This window comes from Salminus brasiliensis, chromosome 20, assembly GCF_030463535.1.
Source record: "Salminus brasiliensis chromosome 20, fSalBra1.hap2, whole genome shotgun sequence".
In the NCBI taxonomy this organism is placed as follows: domain Eukaryota; kingdom Metazoa; phylum Chordata; class Actinopteri; order Characiformes; family Bryconidae; genus Salminus; species Salminus brasiliensis.
Window position 1 is genome coordinate 6,842,995 of NC_132897.1, and position 21,878 is coordinate 6,864,872.

General features: G+C 42.1%; 1 protein-coding gene across 1 annotated transcript in view; it reads right to left on the minus strand.

The window, feature by feature from the left end:
* The window catches only part of limk2 (LIM domain kinase 2), a 48,402-nt gene that overhangs the window by 4,227 nt on the left and 22,297 nt on the right, over positions 1 to 21,878 (minus strand). Inside the window, exons 4-15 of the mRNA XM_072664966.1 lie at positions 13,912 to 14,021; positions 12,981 to 13,172; positions 11,612 to 11,717; positions 8,138 to 8,352; positions 7,618 to 7,804; positions 7,192 to 7,278; positions 6,351 to 6,482; positions 4,773 to 4,829; positions 3,185 to 3,250; positions 1,768 to 1,945; positions 591 to 646; positions 308 to 465 (exon numbers count right to left, since the gene is read on the minus strand). Coding sequence (XP_072521067.1) covers positions 308 to 465; positions 591 to 646; positions 1,768 to 1,945; positions 3,185 to 3,250; positions 4,773 to 4,829; positions 6,351 to 6,482; positions 7,192 to 7,278; positions 7,618 to 7,804; positions 8,138 to 8,352; positions 11,612 to 11,717; positions 12,981 to 13,172; positions 13,912 to 14,021 — 1,544 coding nt within the window. The remainder of the gene's footprint in view (positions 1 to 307; positions 466 to 590; positions 647 to 1,767; positions 1,946 to 3,184; positions 3,251 to 4,772; positions 4,830 to 6,350; positions 6,483 to 7,191; positions 7,279 to 7,617; positions 7,805 to 8,137; positions 8,353 to 11,611; positions 11,718 to 12,980; positions 13,173 to 13,911; positions 14,022 to 21,878) is intronic.

Consider the following 21,878-nt stretch of genomic DNA (forward strand, 5'->3'; position numbering starts at 1 on the left):
CTCAAGCTGGTCATGGACAAGTTTGGTAAAGCTGGTTGATCAGTTTGGTCATCCTGGTGGATCTACTTAGTCAGGTTGGTCATGCTGGTTTGATTAACTTGGCCCAATTGGTCCAATTAAACCAGTTAAACCATCAAACCCGAATGAATACACACTCTATTCTGGTCAGGAGCTAAACTGCTCAATCAGCTTGAGCTGACCAGGCTGTTTTTTTCAGCAGGCTGTTGTAAGGTTGAACAGGCTTTACACCATGCTGGACTATGACCCTCCCAAAAATGCATCAGGGCCAGCGAGAGCCTGCACTCACCGGCTGTCTGGAATGAGGTCACAGCAGGCCACAGCCAATGGAAAGAAAGCAGGTGGGCAGTCCTCAGGAAGGAACTTCTCCATGAATTTGCCCACGTTAAGGCCGAAGTCCAGCGTCCGAGGCAAGCACTCTGGATCCGCGTACACCTGCCCGATGATCTGCAGCCAAACATACAGAGAGAATGAGTGAATGAATGTAAATGAATGCTGAGGCTAAAACTTTGACATTTGGAGATTTTCATGAATCCTGTAGAAACAATCATGGTATGTAGTTGACCGCTTACCTCACAGAGCACGATGCCAAAAGAGAAAACGTCCACCTTCTCATCGTAGCGTTTCCCTGTTCCACACAAAGCATGTCAGGCATTTCAGTAAGAGAAACAACATTCAAACCAATAACTTCACAAAAGCTTCCCTAAAAACTCTAAAGTTAAACACTAAGTTCATAACAATGGTCCTCATTCCCTGATATCTTTCTAAGAGATTTGTTAAATTTGTTCAAAATGAAGGAAAGACAGCTCATCATAAACAGAGCAGGATAGCATTATTACTGAGTAATACGCCTTAGTGTTTAATAAGCATTTCTGCATTTAGGGGTTAAATCTGTGCAAAACGGAGAACAAACAGAATCAAACTAATTGTTCAAACTATTTCAGTAAACAAGAACTAGAAGTGATGGTAGGTGGTGGTAGAAACAGCCAACAGGGAAAAAAGTTAAATATCAGAATTAAATCAGCAACTAAAATATGAAAAGAATTATGTAAAAACTAACAGTAAGCAATATTCCCTGTTAAATTAGACATTAATTCTAGTAATTCAATTATTTAAACTGATGGTTTTAGAGGCTGAGAATACTAACTATAACAGTTGTTTACATGTTTTAGAAGATAAGGAAAAATGAGAGTCTTTTAAAGCTTTTTAAAGAATAATAATTATTCACGAATAATTATTCATCTTAAAATTAATATTTAGTGAATCCAGCACAGCTACCTCAGGAGAGGTCAACAGTCAAACCAGATGGCTGTTAAGTAATCTCAGATAGACTTGCATATGTGGCTTCTTACACTTATTGTCTTCAAAAAGTGTGGAAGGCATTTTTACAGATACCAGTATGTCATTCATTGTTCATTTTAGGCCAAATTATTGCTTTTCAGAGGCTGGATTCTCCAAATATTCATTTTAAGATTAAACATTAATAGATTTCTTATCTTCTAAAATATGTAAATAACTGTTAAATAGTTAGTATTCTCAAAAGATATGGTCTTAACCTTACAGTGGTCTCGCTCTTGGCTTAGACTGCCTCTAAAGGTCAGCCTCTAAAACCATCAGTTTAAATCAGGTTGGAATATGGAGTTTTTTTCTAAAAGTACTGTCAGTTGCTACATAATGCCTTTCATATTTTAGTTACTGATTGAATTCTGTAAGCTGCTCTGAATATGAATGACTGTGAGCCCTCCTCACCGTTCAGCATCTCCGGGGCCATCCAGTACGGGTTGCCCACCACCGTGTAGCGCTTTTTCCGGTCAATGCGGCGGAATAGCCTCTTCTTATTGTTGGGCTTGTCGGGTGGGGGCTGTTTCACCTTGTCCTCCATGACGAGTCGGGATAGACCAAAGTCCGCCACCACTACTGTGTTGTCCTGCAAGGGTCAGGTCAGGGTTTAAATGTTAAAATTAAGGTCACAGAGTTGGGCACTACAGGGAGAACAGCATGAACGATCTTCTAGCAGTTTACTGAAATTATCAGTAGCTTATTATAAGGGTGTGGATTACTGACCCTACAGTTATTTTTGAGTGCCATTCTTTATAAAACAGTTCAACACTTAAAACCTAAAATTTCACCACAATTCATTTATAGAATATAGATTATATTTATAGTATATTTAGAATTTACTATTTTTTTTTACCTTTTTAGTCTTGAACCATAAAATTATAAATAAATAATATACTAAAATAAATAAATAAATCCTTTTTTTATTTTTTAAAACCTTCCGACCATTAAAATAAATAAATAAATACAGAAAAATAATAAAGAAAATACATAATAATAAAAAACAACAACACTGTACATACGACTATTTTAAATAACTTTTATATTGTATCTAATGAATCAGGAATTTACTGAAATGTTATAAATAAGCACAAATAAATAAATAAATAAATAAATAAATAAATAAATACGAAATTGTATTTTAACATTAGAATAGATAAATGTTATAACTAATTAACATAGCTACTATTTTTTTTCAGGTACTGATTATAGTCTATTATTTCCAAAATCAAAGCTGCTGAATTGACCAACTTTGGATATCAGTGGTGCTGATTTGAACACTTCTATTTTGAACATGTTTCCAGACTCTTCCACAAAAATGTGAGATTTATGAATTCACTTGGTGTGTATGTGTGTGTGTGTGTGTTCATTTTGTTTAATCAGCAACCCCAGATTTCTCTATTTCTTTCTCTTGCATTCACATGCATATCCCACACACGTCTCCTTCTGAACCTAACTGAGTATCAACTTCTCTGCTTTCCAACTCGACTACGAATGTCCTCTGAGACTACAGTCTCTCTCTCGGCCTCTCTCTTTCTCTCTCAGTCTTGCATAACTTGTTTTTGTTTTTCACCTTCTCTGCCTCGGCCTGTGCTGACAAGACGGCTGAACTGCTCCTCCCTCAGCCAATGAGCACTCTGCTAATGACAGTCAACCCTCCAGCACCCGGACAAAAACAGCATTTCAACACCGTCAAGGCCCTTTTCTCTCACTGCAGACACAACTACTGCTGCAGCTCAGAGGACAAAAGGAAGGAAGGCTTGCGCGAGTGGGCGACTGAATCAGTGACTCCCATTCTAAAAAGGGAGAAGGACAACAAGTCACATACCAGTTTTACCAGGCAGTTGTGAGAGTTGAGATCTCTGTGGATGATGTTCATTGAATGCAGATATGCCTGAAAAGACAAAAAGAGAACAGCGTTTATAAGTAAGGGTGGGCGATGTGTGATGCTCTGGTGTTGATATGAGGAGAACTCTAAATAATACTAGACTCCATGAGGAGAACTTTGGAGTTCTAATGATGAACACAGTGATGGAGAACCACCACCACTTTCTATAGGAATGTTATTAGTACTTTTTCTAATATCAGTGCTTTACTGAGCAAATAAACACTCACTAAGTGCACAGGAGCCTGAATTGCATAGTACTTTAAATATATATATATATATATATATATATATATATATATATATATATATATATATATACAAAAACAACAAACAAGATATGACATAAGATAAAGGCATATTAGGCACGTATGCAGTCAGATACTTGTTACTATGCAGCTTACACATCTACTATACACTAGTTGTTGTTCATAGGTTCTTTCTAGGTGGTTCATCTGTCCTTTATGTTGTTATATGGACGATACACACTGAACCCACTAATCAGACAAGAAACACACTTTTGTGCACAACTGCCTGCTCTGAAAGGACAATGAGCTTTTCTAAAGGAGATCAGTTGATGTACTTAGTAGACATTAAGCCAGACATTTGTTGTGTCCCAATTCAGGAGCTGCACCCTTTGGAGGCTGCATTTGAATACTGATTACATCACAGCGGTGCCACTAGGCTGTCCCATTTCGAAGGCTCCTTCCAAAGCAGCGGAGAAACGCGTTCTCCTTTTCTATGGCCACTTCCATTTCCAACGAGTAGATCCTTCGCCAGCAAACATATCCGTAGATTCACTGCGTAGCAAATGCAGCCGCCACGGTTTCTAGGTAAGGGGTGCTGTGACACAAACAGGAAATCCGCCACAGTGCAGACTGTCTCATTTCAGCTCGGCCGCCCCTACGTCTTCATATACCATGTCCTTCGAAGGAATCAGCCCCGAATTGGGACATTACTGTTGTGTCCAAATAAATAAGTTTACAGCTATTGTCGTGCTTGCTGATGCGTATACTGCGTATGCTGTAGAACACTCCTTCGGTGATTGGTCAGTTTGCATGTCAGTCAGGCAGGCAACCAGCCCTTTGCTGTCAAATAGGGCCCTTTCCTGAGGGTTCCTAGCTGTGTTACTACATAACAAAGCAGATTCTCTCATAATAGGCAGGCGTCTGGCTTGTCGACTTAATAACGACTGATTATAATGTCTTAAGATTAATAACTACATAATAAGCCTGGGGTTCAATGAGCAGAGGTGCACTCTGAGTGTATTGCAAGGTCTGTGAGTGCAACAGTGTGCCTTGCAGACAGCAAGGCCACAGAACTGTAGGATAATCACGAACGCCTGCATGGAAAGGGTGCATTTCTCTGTGGAGCAGATTCTACAGAAGCTAAACACATTTTCGATACAACCTGCAGTCGAATACAGAACAAATTCCTGAGTGTATTGGAGATTCGGGAGACACATTTAAACAACTCTGAGCAGCCACCATAATCATGCCAATCATGTAAATGAGTCAAGTCTGTCACTCACCATTCCAGAAGCAATGCCCTTGGCGAAGCTAACCCTCTGCATCCATGGGAACGGGTCCTGAAGAATGAGAGAGAACGAGAGAGAGGGAGGGAGACTGAATAGGTGGCTTTACAGACTATCAACAATGGGAACTGCATCATGTGACCGTTCAAGCCTACTTCAAAGAAATGACAGGGGGGCATTTAAATACACAGCCCAGACCCTCATTGCTGAAAACAAGTGAACTGAACTAGAGCAAATGTGTTGAAATTAAGATGCACTGATTTTGATGTTTGCGACTGATGATAATCTGTAGTGAGCATCTCAATAGATCATTCCAGATAACAATGAAGATGGGGGGGGGTATATTTTATAGAATAATCCATATGTGAAAGAATACTGTGTATGGAGAAAGTCTATTTTTACATAAATATATAAATTGATATATGACCAATTGAAAAATCTAAATGAAACATTACTAGAATTTCACAGTCTTAAATATAAGGCGTTTCAAATGGTTTAACATGAATTTTTGTTCCATAAAAATTACCAGAAAAAAAAGTTAGAAGAACCTTTAAATTGCTTTTAAAGAAACTTTACATCGTGTGAAGGTTCTTCAGATCTTCACAAGTTCCTCACAATTGTGCATCTGAACACAGAGACAAAGACCAACACATCTGGAACAATGTGCCTTGGACAGATGAATGCCAAGTTGAATTATTTGGGCACAGTAACTAACCATCTGTAAATCATGGAGGTGGAAACGTCATGGTTTGGGGCTTTACATCATAGAATTCACTATAAAGCCTTGATTGTATCAGAGGGTGCTTGAGGAAAATGTGATACTATCTGTCCAAAAACCGAATCTAAAGCCGAGGTGGACCATGCAACATGACAATGACCCATAACATTCCAGTAAATCCGCCAAGGAATGGCTCAAAAAATAAATAGCTAGTTCTGGAATGGTTAAAGCCTCTGGTTGTGAATATGTTGATCTATGAGTAATGTATTGGCCACAGACATACAGCTTAGCCCTAGTTTGAACCCAGATAGAGTTAAGGAACCATACCGTAATCCTACCTGTACTAAACTTCAGACAGTTACGTGGTGAGTGAAGATGCACAACACTACAAATACTGAACGTACAAGTCTGAGAAAAGTCCTCTCAGCACTTATAAGCAACCTGGCGCCCTTTTCCTCAAACAGCAAAGCTCTGGATCTCATCTGCCGGCCATGTGCTGGAGGCAGCCAAAAGGAATCCCAGTGAGAGGCCAGCATAACAATCCTTCCTTTGAACCCTCTCACCTGGAAACACTTTCTCCCTCTCTCCCTGCATTCTTTCCTCACTCTCCTACACGGTTCAGTCCCTCTCATTTTCCTCAGTCCCTCTCTCTCTCTCTGGTACGTAGTATTGTAAACTCCACATCTCCCCATTCTTCATAGGCAGACTTAACTCCAGGACATTAGAGCCATTCACACACACACTGTCTCTGGATGAAGACCAACAACTATGAGAGCCACTGATGGAGTATGAATGAATCAGAGAGAGGGAGGAGGAGGAGGAGGACGAGGAGATGTGATTTATCCGTCTGGACGTACCATGTCCCTAATGAAGTCCTTCAGGGTTCCTCCCTCAATGAACTCTGTTATTAGGTTGAGCCGCTTGTCTTTGTAGAGAACGCCAATGAACTTGAGGACGTTGGGGTGATCGAGACTCCTCATTACTTTGACCTGGACAGAAAAAAGTGATGCAGACAGGAAGAGATTGTTGAGGTTGAGTCTAAGGCTGCCAGTATTGATTGTTTCATTGCCTAGTCCCTATAGAGAAGTACTGTCAATAGAATAGGACTCTCTGGAGCAGATAAACATGAACCTATTGCCACCATGACTAATGCCAGGTATGGGCTAGAGGGGTATAAAGCCCCCAGCACTGAGCTGTGGAGCAGTGGAAGAGTTGTGTTGTCTCTGGAATGATCATGGTGCTCCCTTTAATACTTTTGGGATGAGTTGGGGAGATGAGAAAGGATGAGGTGGAGTGGTGATCATCCAACAGCCTGACCTCAATAATGCTCTTATTGCTGAATGCCATCAAATCCTCACAGCAATGCTCCAAATTCTATCACAAAGCCTTCCCTGGACAGTACAATGGTTACTCCAACAAGATTTTTTTTGTAATAACCTTGATTTTGGAACAAACAATGAATATGCAGGTGTCCCAATAGTTTTGCCCATATAGTGTTTCTCACTATATATATTTACTATATCTTCTCACTGTATATATTTTGAACTTTTGTATGTATTTTTTTTGCATTTTTTTCCCCATTTGTCCAGATTTTTTAATAATTTATAATAAAATCTGAAATTCACAAGAATTCCAGAGACAGCTTAATCGAATGAAATCACTGATGAATACTGCAATCCATTTAAAACAAGTCCTCACCTCCTTCAGGAAAGTTTTCTGGGTCTCCTCGTCACACCGGATGAGCTCCTTCATGACCATGACCTCCCCTGTGGCCTTATGAGTGACCTGTTCCACAACAAAACACCCAGTGTCATCTTTCCGCAGCACGCTTTAGCATTTCCGTTTACAATTTCACTCACAACCATTCAGGACTGTATCAGTTCTGATCAAGTCTAATTTTCATGTCCATCTATTAACAGTAAAAGTGGATTACTCAGCTGGACTTGTAATCAGTGTCTATGCAAACGTAAGCAGCAGAGGATTAACACACGTCTCGAATCATTCACCACTTGGAAATAACTGCACTCCACTGCTCTTACAAACCAGCCCCTTGATGGCCGAATGGATGAAGATTGATCTTCCCAAAGATCTCCAAACTAAAGAACAAATCATAAGTGGACAGACCTTGATGGCCTGTCCGAAGAAGCCCTTGCCCAGCACCTCCCCATGGATGAGGTCGCAGGGACGGAAGATGCGGTGGGAGCAGCTGGAGGAGGCGCGGAGTGACTCGGAGCGGCCGATGTCTCGAGCCAGTGATGGAAGATCCTTAGGCGAGGTAGGACCCGGAGACTTACAGATACTGTTACTCCGCCTGCAGTTCACAATGAAAGCCAAAACGCATCCTCAGTGAGGTTTATTGCTCATTATTTCCTAAAATAGTAAAGAAAAGTTCCAGAAAATCTATTCGCTAAGACATGTTAGTCATCCAAAGTCTGGGTCTATAGTTTTGCACTGGAGTTTTCATTATTGCACCTAATGGAAGCTTAAACCCCACAAACAATACATTTCAGAGTCATTTTGCAGTTTGAAGAATACTGCTAGATTTACGCCATATTTTATGACATATTTTATGGTACTTTTTATACCAACACCACAAAATATTTACAAAAGTCACCCAAAAAGAGAAAACTTCTAAACAGCCAACCTAAGTGATCTCCTCTTCAGCGTCCCCTCATTCTCAGCCTCCGTTCTCTCGATCACTCCGCCTGACGGAGAAGACAGTCGCAGGCGGGACGCGGCAGGGACACCTAGACGGCTGTTGGTGGATCCCAGACGGAGTCGGTCCAGTCGCTGCCTGACCGGGTCGTACTCAATCAGAAGCTGCAGCGTCTGACTAGTCCGATGGATGAGGTTCTCCACCTAGACCAGCCAAAGATATCGAATGGAACAGTGAAATAGTTTTGTACTTACGTCACATTAAAGAGGAGAGAGTCTCTTTGGGTTAAAGCGCTTTTTAAAATACTAGAGCTCGTCTGTTTCTGGTGCATCAGGTTTTGGACCAGGTCCAATAGTCTTGGGTATTTAGCTAGTGGAGAAATTTTCGAGGTTTAGACTTAATCAGCTCCTTACAAGATCTTCATTTATCACCTCAAACGTTAAATGAATGTCACTACCCAACAAGAATCACACTAGACTGGTTGTTCAAACGGGTTTTTCAAAATCTCAACCTAAATGCCTGAGCTCTGCGCCAAGCTCATCTCAATGATGAATGTGGCGTGGTGCTTTATTTACAAATGCCACGAGCACACAGGCCTTACAGCAGAGCCGTCCCGGAGGCTTGTGTCTCATTTAGACACGCATCAGAAAAGCAAGACAGTCTGCAAATATCTTATATGTACATAACCATATCTTTAGTCCCTCAGGTTCTGTAGGGCTGCCATGAGTACTTAAAGTAATCAATAAAATAAATGATTAAATTGAACAGCAATGATTAGATGGCTAGGCCCGTCACTATAATTACTTTATCGACTTGCAGTACAGCATACGAACATGACCCCACCCATTTCTGCTGATCTCGATATTGCCTATTGTGTTTACTTGGTGTGTTTGGTTACATAAGAATGAACATCACCAATATCCTCAACTCATCTCATCTCATCTCTGCGACAGGTGAAGACGTGCTACTTGAGGCTAATAGGTGTTGTTCCCAAAGACTCCATAATCCCAGCCTGAAAGTTTGGAAGAGTAAGTCCAAATAGGCTTGGTTTTAAAGCTACATTCCACAGCTCTGATGTGGGAACATTATATTGGTGGCATAAACTGTTCTTAAACTGACACCAATAGCTTATATCACAATTATATCCTCCAATTCCAATAATATTCTATAAATGATCATCAAATAAACAGCTCTAGTGACAGGCCTATGTAATGCTGGTGTAATAATAGTGCCTACTTTGGTGCTGGTCTCTCTTCCATTAGTAAAAAAAACAGGGACTGGTAGACTCAGTGTATTTTGAAGAAAGTAGTGAGATCTTGTCGGTGAGCTAGTCTGAAGAACAGAGCTCGGTTCCTCCAGGTTTCTCCTGGACGCCCCCCAGTCCAGGCAGCACAGCGTGGATGTGTTCAACTCAATCAGCAGCAGCAGCAGCTCACCTGATCATTAAGCCCTGATTTACCAAACCAGGTGTTGATATGAGGACTATAAATAATACTAGACTCCATGAGGAGAACTTTGGAGATGTGTTAATGAACACAATGATGGAGAACCACCATGACTTTCTGTAGGAATGTTATTAGTATTTATGCTGATATCAGGGTTTGACTGAGGAATTAAGCATTTACTGATCAGATAGGAAGCTTCTCAATTTAATGTTCACAGCTGCCACACAACTGAATGGTTTCAAAAGATTTTTAAAAATGTAAAAGAAAGTTTACTTCAGTTCAATCCTAAAGAAAGAGAATACTCAATTAAATACCAAAATTCTCAGGTAATTGCTCTATTATTTACATGATTAATAGTGACAGCCCTAATATTTGTAGGCAAAGCAAGTTGCCACCCATTGACGCAAGCCATCAGCGATATTTAGTGAGATTGTTAACACCTACTCCAGTTGTGGTCTTAAACCAAACACAAAAGACATTGACTAAGGGCAAAAACACAGCTATAGACTTTATTAAAAAAGAAAAACATGTGCCTAATTACATTAAACCTCACAGAAGCTCAGATGACGGACATGACTAAAGACCAACCAGACTGAGGAATTCACAATGTATCTCTCTCTCATGAGAAACAATGGGAACCAAATCAAATTAGTGAATGTATGAAGAGAATGCCAAGCATTTCGACCCGAGTGACACGCCACTCTAAAACTGGAATCAGACCAACCTCTCTCTCCCTGCCTCTCTTTCAAACGTAAACACACTCCCTCTTTAAGTGCAAATACATGACCAACCTGATTCCCAAAAACCTGAACACTTAAAATGACCACTAACATCACATAACTGATGTGGTATGAAACGCTGCAAACATTAGAAATGGGTATATGGACACTGCTCTGTCCATTCAAACTGAAGTTGTAAGGAGCGTTTCAGCTCTGACTGCTTGCTGAATGAGGTGCAATACAGGGCGCCCAATCACAACAGACATCATTTTCATATCTCCATTTCTGTTGTTTTAAACATTGATTAAAAATCGCTAGCTGGCCATTCCAAGGTCATAGCATTTCATAAGGAGTTGACCAATAGAAATAATTCAAACCTACTTCAAATAGTTCAAGTTACATTAACATACATTAAAAGTTAACAATGTTTTTTTTTTATCATTGTTACAAAGTTCCTTTTTTGGAGATACATGGTTTTGTTCAGACAATGCTAAAAGTCCTAAACACACAATAACAAAATAAAACAGTTTGTTTAACCCCTTGAGTAATTGTTTTTTTATTCAGTTCTTAATCCTATTGCAGAAACTCTTGTGAATTATTTGGTCCCAGTTTGGCTTAGCCTGTCTTGTGGAGTCCCAAAGGGTTCTATTTTAAGTCCAACGAAATGGACGAATTCTGACCGTAATGCAGCTATGAGAGTGATGATGTGTGCTTGCGTATGGGGTCTAACTTTTGGGGAAAATAGACTGAAGAAAGAAACATAATAGCAAAATAGTTATGTAAAACTACAAACAGTAGTGGTTACATTATAAGTGGAGTTAAGGGGGAGGAGGGTCGTTGGAGGTGACGATAAAAATGTAATGCTATTGTTTTTATTTGTATATAAAAATCGACAATTGGTTGTTTTCTTAATGACACACTGAGTCACAGGTCATTTCCGTGCTCTATTTCAGGTTCATGACGCAATGTAAGACTCACTTATTTGCTAAAGTCTCGGAGAAATGGAACAGTGAAGAAGAAAATCCCATTCTTCAGGAAAAGCACACGTCTAACAGCAGCTCAATCATATGTCAAGAGCTTTGAGTTTCAGTAACTGGCAGTACCTGCAGCTTCAGAAGCTTTGGCTGGCTGGAACTGTGCGACCCTGTGAAAGCTATTAGGCTGGCGTGAGGATTTTGGCACTGTGGTCAGTCAGCCCTGCAGCGGATGCACGCCATTCCAGCACAGTCACCTGACCTTCATTCCTAGCTAGTCCTCATTAGCCTTTGACACATTCGAGTGCTTGCAAGCTATCTCACCTCCTCTTCCATCAGCGTTCCCACTGGAAGGCCGTTGATCTCCAGGATGCGGTCCCCGACGTGAATGGCATCCCGAACCTCTGGGCTAATCAGCATGCCGCGGACCCTGAGAGAGAGGCAAAGAGAGAGAGAGAGAGTGTGTGAGAGAGAGAGAGAGAGAGTGTGTGAGTGTGAAGGTATGGCTTTGAGTACAACATCACACACACACACACACACACACACACACACACACACACACACACACACACACACACACACACCTGTCAGCCAGGTGACCGAGGACGGTAACGCACAGGCTAGGAATGTTTACCTAAGCAACCAGGGACTGGCTTGGCAGGTCAGGCGTTTACGATGGTAATATCACCATAACAAACGACTGGCCTCAAACCATCTCGAGGTTATAAAAGCCTGGTCTAACAGATTACACTAAACACGTATGCCATCAAATTTTAAGATTAAACACAATTGTGTTACTAAACGGTCATCTAAACTCCTACTGCAACCTCGAACACTGCAACCCTACAATTACAGTTACGCAACATATTACTCATAGCATTTACAAGTGTGTGAGTGTGTGTGTGTGTGTGTGTGTGTGTGTGTGTGTGTGTGTGTGTGGTTAAAGCTGGGGTCAGAGTCAGCCATACTAAAGCACCCCCTGGAGCAGAGGGTTAGGGGCCCCAAACAGTGGCAGCCTAGTGGACCCAAGCATTAAACAAACAACTTTGTACCCCCTCTCCCAAAAAAACCCCAAAAACATCCCATTAGCTAGTTTTCAATGATTTAAACATTTAATGGACAAAAGTATTGGGACACCTGCTCTTTCCTGGTTTCTTCCAAAAGCAAGGGTATTAAAAAAGCTTATCCTGTTTTTTTTGGTGTGAGTAACAGTCTCTACTTTCCAGGGAAGGCTTTCTCTGGAGCACTGCTGTGAGGATTTGATTGCATTGCTTAATACCCCTCTAGCCCACACCTGGCATTAGGCGTGGTGCCAATAGGTTCATATTTATCTGCTCCACACAGTCCTATTCTTTTGGCAATACCTCTCTACAGGGATTAGACAAACTGTGTGTGCATTTGCAATCTCTGGCATTCAGTGGAAGGGTGTCCAGAAATATTTGGACATATTTGTACACCACCACTGTCACACAGTATTTTTTGGTATCAGCAGTATTTTACACAATATGAGTTCATCAGTTGTTCTTTACATTGTGTCATTCTATCATTTTAAAAATATATATTATTTTTAATGAACAGGCCAAAAAAAATGCTCCATTATGACAATAAAGTTAATTAAGTTAAGAACAATTTTCCCTTCTCCTGATCAGCTGATGTTTATTAGAGTGTGCTGGATGTCGATATGGGGACTCACTCTTTGACCTGCACGCTGGCTGTGGTGTTGCTGCAGTCTCTCAGCACGCTGACTGTGAAGCCTCGTTTTCCGTTGGCTGCTGCCGGCATGGACACCAGGGTGACTGTGTGAGGCAGGGAGTCTGGACACGAGTCCGCTAAGCAGCGCCTCTCCAGCATCGGAGCCAGGACCTCCTGCTTATAGCATTTACCACTGCGTGCACACACAGAAACACACACACACTTACTGAATTAAAAGCTTGAAACAGAAAAGTATTAATTCCACATCAGATCATCCTCAATATTTGCATTAAAATTCAGATTATTCAGAATCATTCATTACCCATTAGAAACTGTTCATTATTCAGCATGTACTCCAAATTATTCAGTATTTCATTTATTCATTATTCACACTGAATTATTCAGTATCCACTTTTAATTATTCAGTAACTATTCTAAATTAAATTATATTCTATTATATTATGAATTATGCATTATCTACTCCAAATGGCTCAGGCTCAGGACTCCATACGGCTCAGGCTCAGGACTCCATACGGCTCAGGCTCAGGACTCCATACGGCTCAGGCTCAGGACTCCATATGGCTCAGGCTCAGGACTCCATATGGCTCAGGCTCAGGACTCCATATGGGTTAGACCACTACCACTATGAACGATTCAGTAGCCACTGTTTTGTTTGTTAGTATGCACTATAAATGATTCAGGATCTACTCTGAATTACTCAGAATGTACTCTGGATTATTTCGTATCCACTGTGGGTTGAGTTGTTTGAGAGGTTAAAGGGTTAACTAACCGTCAGCATGCCTGTATTTACATCAGCATCAAAGTATTTCAGACTGCAACATGAACACACATTCTTCCTGAGCTATTTTTAGACGAGCTTCAATGGAACAGGAGGAACAGAAAGAATGAAAGAGTGAATAGCACGTTCTCACCAGTAGAGTTTGCAGCGCTCCACCAAGGCGTAAGTGTCCCGCTCCTCGATCACCACCTTACAGCTGAGGCACAAGAAGCACTCCGGATGGTACTTGTACTCTCCAGCCACCTGAGAACAGAGCCAGAGTCCGGATCAGCAGTGCCCCATAGCACCGAAAGACAAGCCGCAAACCCCACCGCTCCCAGAGGAATTCTTGTTCGGAAAGCCAGTATGTCCTTGTGGTTGGGATATGCTGTCGTCCTGTTACGGAAGCCTTTTGGTACGAGTTGTGGTCACGCTTTACAAACCCGCTCTGTTAGGGACGGGACGACCTCTCCAAACCTCTACAGATGTGTGTTCTGAACACCGTCTGTTTTCCTGAATGTTTGCTGGAGTCTAGTCATCAACACTCTGCCTCTCTCTCACCTGCTTGTGTCTGGGCCTGTCTACTGTCAGTGATGTAATGCAATCAGCACCTCCCTGCAATCTGGATCATCACTCACACACATACACACCCTCCAATTCCACTGCAGTCCTTGTTTCTTTCTCACGGCCTTCCTCTTTCTTGTTCACAGCCTTTCCTCATTCCCTCGCTCAGCTTCTGTATTATTATTATACCCTCTCCTTCCTTTTCCACTCCAGACCCGCCTCAGAGACATTCAGACAAGCTTCAGATGAGTTGGTTTTCAGACCTTTGAAGACACATACAGCAAGCAGCAGTTCTTGAAGTTGATGGATTGGAAGCAGGAAAAATGGGAAAGCCAAAGAATCTGAGCTACTTTGTTAAGAGCCATATAAAGGGACATATTGTGATGGTTAGAGTTTTACAGGCAACTTCAGGCTTTTGTGCTGCTGCTGGTATTCAGAGGTCAGTACCTACCAAAAGTGCTCCAATGATGAGCTTTGATGGGTCAAAGCTCAGGATTTAATCAACAATTCAAGAACACTCACTTCCTCAATTTTACACACCTCCAGACACACACCCCCGTTTGATGAAGAAAGAAACACAATGCTTGTTTCCTTAAACTGAAAGGATGACACACAATGCACAGTAAAAGATTGTAAACCCCGCCCCCTAACTCCATTACTCCATAAACCCAAACAGAACCTAATCCCATTACCCCATAAACCCAAACAGGACCTAATCCCATTACTCCATAAACCCAAACAGGACCAATCCATTACTCCATAAACCCAAACAGAACCTAATCCCATTACTCTATAAACCCAAACAGAACCTAATCCTATTACTCCATAGACCCAAACAGAACCTAATCCCATTACTCTATAAACCCAAACAGAACCTAATCCTATTACTCTATAGACCCAAACAGAACCTAATCCCATTACTCCATAAACCCAAACAGAACCTAATCCTATTACTCTATAGACCCAAACAGGACCAATCCCATTACTCCACAAACCCAGATCAGCTGCCTGCCCTGCAGCTACTGTATCTGTTCTAGTTGCCCTCCCTCCATTACTGACTTTGTTAAAGTTTACATGGAATTATTTGCTACGACTATTAATTATTACCACCATCACTTTATCATTAGTATTCTTACCATCAACACTGTGATTACATTAGTTCTACTACATGAGTCTAATATCAGCACACCTGAGCAGTAGCATAGTGTTGATGGTACGGTGACTTCAATCAATAATTTATAGATCAAAATATAATTAATACTAATTAATTATATTACTTAATTATTACTTATTATATACTAGACTCCCATGAGGAGAGCTCTGCAGATGATTTAATTGAACACAGTGACGGAAGACCCACGATTGTTTGTTTGTGGGACTATTTTTAGTCTTTATTCTAAGATCAGTGTTTTACTGAGAAATAAACACTTACTGCCCAGATAAGGGCACACAGGCCCAAAACTGTGGGTGTTTTACAGGAATTACACACTTACTGCATACACATCTGAGACACATCTGTATACATAAACCGCTTATAATAACATGTTAATAACACAGCAGAGCCAAGCAGCAGATACACCGACCACAAACCCACACATTCTTGTACACACTTCAAATGCTCCATTTACACCTCAGCATCCAAGGAATCGAGATGAGCTGAGGTCACGACGTCTCGCCAAAACACACATCGTCATAATATGAAGGAACTCAAATCTGATGAACCCAAATGTGTTACACAGCTGCCATCGACTCTGTGACGGAGCTTAAAACGAAGATGCAATTTTTCATCGGCGCAGGCTATTAATTACCAGACCCTCGAACATTCAGCTCTCAAGCTGCCCGGACAGAGACGGAATGAGCTCACAACGTCTCGCCAAAACACACACACTGGGGTTTAATTCACTCTAAACCACAAAAACAGATTAGCACAGACGGTTATGAAGCTGTCCATCACTGGTTAAAAAATGGTTTTCCCCCTCCTGAGGACTGTTTCACTTCTCAGCCTGTTAAACCACAGGCAGCTCGAGGGTACAGTCGCCTCAGCAGAAGATGCTAGCATAGAAAAAAGCAATAGAAGCAATCTGACAACACTTTATAACATTGTCCCTGAAGGTCCCGCGACCTCCACCTGATATTTGCATCTGATAATGAGGTAAAAAGAGCCAGAACTCATTGTAAATGATCATTTCCCAGCCTTTATTCATTGCTTTAAGGATTAGACACCCATCAGTCATAACATTATTACCAATGAGCTCATCTACTGGGGCATCTGTCAACAGATGGACACAGTAGGCAGAAATTGAAAGGTCAGTTCATGAAGGTGATGTGTTGAAAGCAGCCAAGCATAAGGATGTGAGCCAGTCTGACAAGAGCCAAACTGCGATGGCTAGACGACTGGGTCAGAACATCTCCAAAACATCAGGCAGGTCTTCTGTGGGGCTTCCCCCCTTCCCCCAGTACCTACCAAAAGTGGTTCAAGAAAGGAACCTGCAACAAGGTCATGGGCACCTAAGGCTTAATAATGCAATCCATGGAGGCCCCACCTCACAACTTACAGGCCTAAAGGATCTGCTGCTATCTGCTGCAACGTTAGAGGTGTTGTGGCGGCACAAGAGGGACCTACTCAATATTGTGCGGGTGGTATTAATGCTGTGCCTGATCAGTGTATATGCAGTGTATAGTCTTCTTCATACACCCCATTCCCAGACTCCTCTGCATCTACTACGACCTTCTTCCTGAAGGCCTCAGAGAGAGAGAGAGCTCTCTGGATCTGGCCACGGTCATCTCCACCACTCACCTCAATCAGCAATCAAGAGCGAACCAGACTAAATGTCAGAGGTTTAAATAAGACAGGCTCCCCCAGAACCCCCTCTAACCATGTTCTAATCGTCTGCAGCTGAACACACCCCACAGCAGCACAATCGTTCATCCAAACTTCAGCGTTAATCTAGAGACCTCCCTACTCTTTTCTCATCACGCTGACACTGCGAATGACCTCTGAGTAAGAGTGTCTCAGACCCGTTCGTGCTTATGGCATTCAGTAATCGTGATGACAGACGCACGAGTGTTTCCCAGCATCGGACAGCAGCAGCACCTCCCTCCCCTGAGGCCCTGAAAGCACAGCAGATTCACTGAGGGGACCACCTGATGTGTGAGTCCAAGTGCTGTCTGGTCATCTCTGTGTGGAAGAGCGCCAAAGGCTGCTGGGATTCCTTTCTTACTCGTAAAGGGCTTCTACACACAAGCAATATGTCCAAATGTTTGTGGACACCCCTTCTAATGAAGGCATCCAGCTGCTTTAGGCTGCACCCATTGCTGACACAGATGTGCAAATGGACAAACACACAGAGCTTGTCTAGTCCCTGTAGGAAAGTACTGCCAACAGAATAGGACTCTCTGCAGGCCTAATGCCAGGCGTGGACTAGAGGGGTATGAAACCACCCAGCATTGAGCTGTGGAGCAGTGGAAGAACTGTGTTCTCTGGAATGATGGTTGATCCTAACTTTACTAATGCTCTTGAAATGAGAGCAATCAAACCCTCACAGCAACGCTCCAAAGAAGAAAGCCTTCCCTGGACTGCAGAGACCGTTACTCCAACAAAAGCAGGATAAACAGTGAATGTGAGCTGTCCCAATACTTTTTTTTTGTCATGTCGCAGTCTGTATTACAACATGCACTGTTTTAGAGACAGACACCTATACACACACACTCCGAGTATCAGTTCCAGTCTGCTTGTCCCTGTGAGGGACAGGCTGAGGTTTTTGCACCCTGCTGCTCGTACTTCAGGGCCCCGAGCTGGCGAAGCACGCCAGCCAGAAAAAAACTGGCAACCCTCAGTTTAAGTCTAAACAGAAGAGACCTATTATGTGTTTCGCTTGCTGGCAAATTCCTCCTTCGCCTTAAGGTCACTTCAGCCCCTGAATTTGCCCATTTACAAGTGACCCCATTATGACTGGTTTGCATTATGGTACTACTCCTTAACCGCTGCGCTCCTGCTTGTCCGGGATCTGGGCTAAGGCTAACATTTGCGTACTGATTACAAAGCAGTCTATTGAAAGCTCATGCCCAGGCATTCCAAAGGCATGATGACATCACAAAGACACGCCGAGACCATTCCAGCCTTCAGATCCCATTCATCCAGCCCATAGGCAATGAGCTCATGGTCTAACCCTGCAAAACAAACAGCGGTTAGACTTCAGACCTTCTAGTGCTGCTCTGCTAGCGCTCAGAGGCCCGACGGCCCGAGTCTAGAATCAGAAGAGAAAACACCAAGAGGAAACGCTTTCTGCACTAGAACACAGCGCTGTTCTGTCGAGGTCAACGATTACGAGGTCAGACAACCTGGTGACCTATCCTTGTTGAATAACGGGAGTTATGGAACTGACACACCATGAACCTCAAACACTGCAGGTCCTCCTTTAGAAGAAAATCCGGCTTAACCAAAACAGTCCGAAAACGGGTCAATTCCAAAACCCTAACTCGCTTTATTTACGCCCTCGACCCAGTCCGCTAGCGAAAGCCTTTTAAGACTGAAGGCAATGGCTACTTCAGAAGTATATGGGAAAGTCTAGATGCTAATGCTAGTCACTTTAGAGGGTGAAGAACCGCTGGCTGGAGGCTAAAAGCTAACGCAACCCACACAGGACAGAGGAGGAAGGCTGAGTGGAGGCTAAAAGCTAACGCAACCCACACAGGACAGAGGAGGAAGGCTAAGTGGAGGCTAAAAGCTAACGCAACCCACACAGGAGAGAGGAGGTAGGCTAAGTGGAGGCTAAAAGCTAATGCTAACTACATCGGAAAGGGGTGAATTGCTAACTGGAGGCTAAAAGCTAGCTAAAGCACATTGGATCATTGTGGGGTAAAATAACAGGGTGGTAAACAGGCTTATTCAACCGCATCTGAGCAACAACAACTTTCTATACTCAATTAGTGATTTTTCAGGCACCTTAATTCCAACAGACTTATTATCCAGTTATTAATTCTAACGCAGAAACGATGGGAACGGATTTGGTAACAGTTTGGAATAGCATGTCGTGTGGCGTCCCACAGGGGTCTATTTTAAGGCCTATAAAACTGAAGTTGAACAGAAGTGTGGGCTTAAACTTAAATGTCTATATTTTACAGTTCTTCTGGTCCATACATTTACACGTTATATGAAACTGTTTAATTGAAAACGATGCTAAAATGAAAACCTGGGAAGTTTTCTACGAGAGAAAGCAAGAGAGAGGAGGTCTAAATGAGGACGAGGCACCAAGTAAACAAACTCTGGACTGGACCTGTGCCATTAAGGGGCGCGCTGAGGCTAGTGGAGGGCTTCCCCCCCTGCCTGAAGTGATTACGGCGCACAGAGGGGGTACAACTACACTAGTGGGGGTAATTACTATAAACGCCCTGAGCTGGGGGGGTGACCCAGGATTTGGATGAATAGGCCTTTAACAGCCAAACACACTCTCTTCTCACAGTCTGAAGCTTGGATTACATTACAGCAATATTCCGGATGTGCCGGATACGGCCGATCCCCACAGACGGTTTTAGAGAGTTCTGTGCAGTTCAGAACCAGCCTTTTAGTTTTTATTACATTGCATATAAATTCTATTCAATTCTCATCAGCACCTGCCCATTTGGCTTCTGCCATATCACAATTTTATATTCTATTAAATTCCATGTCAATTCTACTCTATACCTTCTACAATATTGAACCCATATTTTATACTATTCTATTCTGTTCTATGCAGCACCTGCCCAATGACTGATTCACTATACTCCAAACCTGTTCTATGCTACTCTATTCCGAATCTGCCATTGGGTCATACTTTATTCTATACCAATTCTACTTGACCCCACATCAGACCACTGGCTTCTGTTATACTCTATGCCAGTTGTACATGTAGTTTGTACATGTGCAATATCTGAATAGAACTGGATAGAAATGGCATGGAATATAACAAGCCTGTGGGCAGTTAGAATTAATTAGAATTTGCATGAAATTTAATAGTAGAACAGACATTCAATAGATTATAAAAGCCAATAGGAAGATTCTGAATAGAATAATGTCTATTCTGCTATTAAATTTCATGCCAATATCTAATTAAAACGAACTGCCCACTGGTTCGTTATATTCCATGCCATTTCTATCCAATTCTATTCAGCATCAGCGCTTTGGCTTCTATTATTTCCCATGTCAATTCTACTCTGCACCAGTGCTTCGGCTTGTTTTATACTCACACTAATTTTATTGCATTCAGCATCTACCTATTGGCTCATTATATTCCATGCCATTTCTAATCAATTCTATTCAGCACCTGCACTTTTGGCTTATTTTCAAGCCAATTCTACTCCGCACCAGTGCTTTGGCTTGTTTTATACTCATACTAATTTTGCTGTATTCAGGGCCTGTCCTTTGGTTTATCACATTGCATGCCATTTCCATTCAATTCTATTCAGCATCAGTCTTTTGGCTTCTATTATTTTCTATGCAAGTTCTACTCAGCACCTGTCTTTTGGCCTTTATTACACTCATACTAATTCTATTGTATTCAGCACTTGCACTGGTTTATTATATTCCATGTCATTTCCATTCAATTCTATTCAGCACCCTTCTGCTTCTATTATAATTCAAGCTAATTCTATGCTACCCTATCAATCACCAGACCTTTTATCCTCCATTATTTTCAACACCTGGTTTTTAATTCTTTACTAAGCACAGGGAAATGCAACAAACCTGTCTGCGGTAACCTCAGACCTCAGACAGTCGCAGACGCAGTTTGTTTTTTGTTTGTTTTAGATTTCTACACTTTAGCAAACCAACCACACGCCTACCTGTTCCAGCGTAGCATACAGGTTTGGTAACCTCCAGTGAAACACATAGAAGAATAACATGGAATTAGAGCACAGAGACTTCAGTGGGACGTTTCTGTACGAAGGAGAGCAGGAGTGATAAAGGCAGCAATTGCTGGATGAGCAGAAGCTAATCCTCGATTTCATAAGCAAAACTCCCATCTCACAAACACCACATGATTCATTCAGCGCAGGAGTGTCGAGGACGAGAGGAGGCGTCCAAACACAGACAAGACGAGGCCCGACCAGCCGTAGTGTATCAGTGATATATGACTGAGGCTAAATGAAGCTAATGCAGCTGACATCTACACTCTCACACTTCTCTCTTATCTGGATGAATGTTTAAATTAGACAAGAGTAAGTGCTCGAAGCACAGGCCAAAAAGCTCATCTGCATTCTGAAGCTTTCCTCCGAATTCACATAAATTCACACGGCTCCATTACACTTACATTTACAGCATTTGGCTGACACTCTCATCCAGCGAGACTTACACCCGAGTCATGTTATACAGGTACGAGAATGTAGAATTAGGAGTCTGGGCCAAAAACTCAAAAACAGCAGGCAAGGTTTTCGCATGGCAGCAAGGAGACCAGCCATAACATTAGCACCACTGACAGGTGAAGTGAAAAACTTCTGGCATCTGTCAAGACAGCAAGTAAACAGTCAGTTCTTGAAGGTGATGACGTGTTAAAAGCAAGAACAGTGGGCATGCATCTAAGC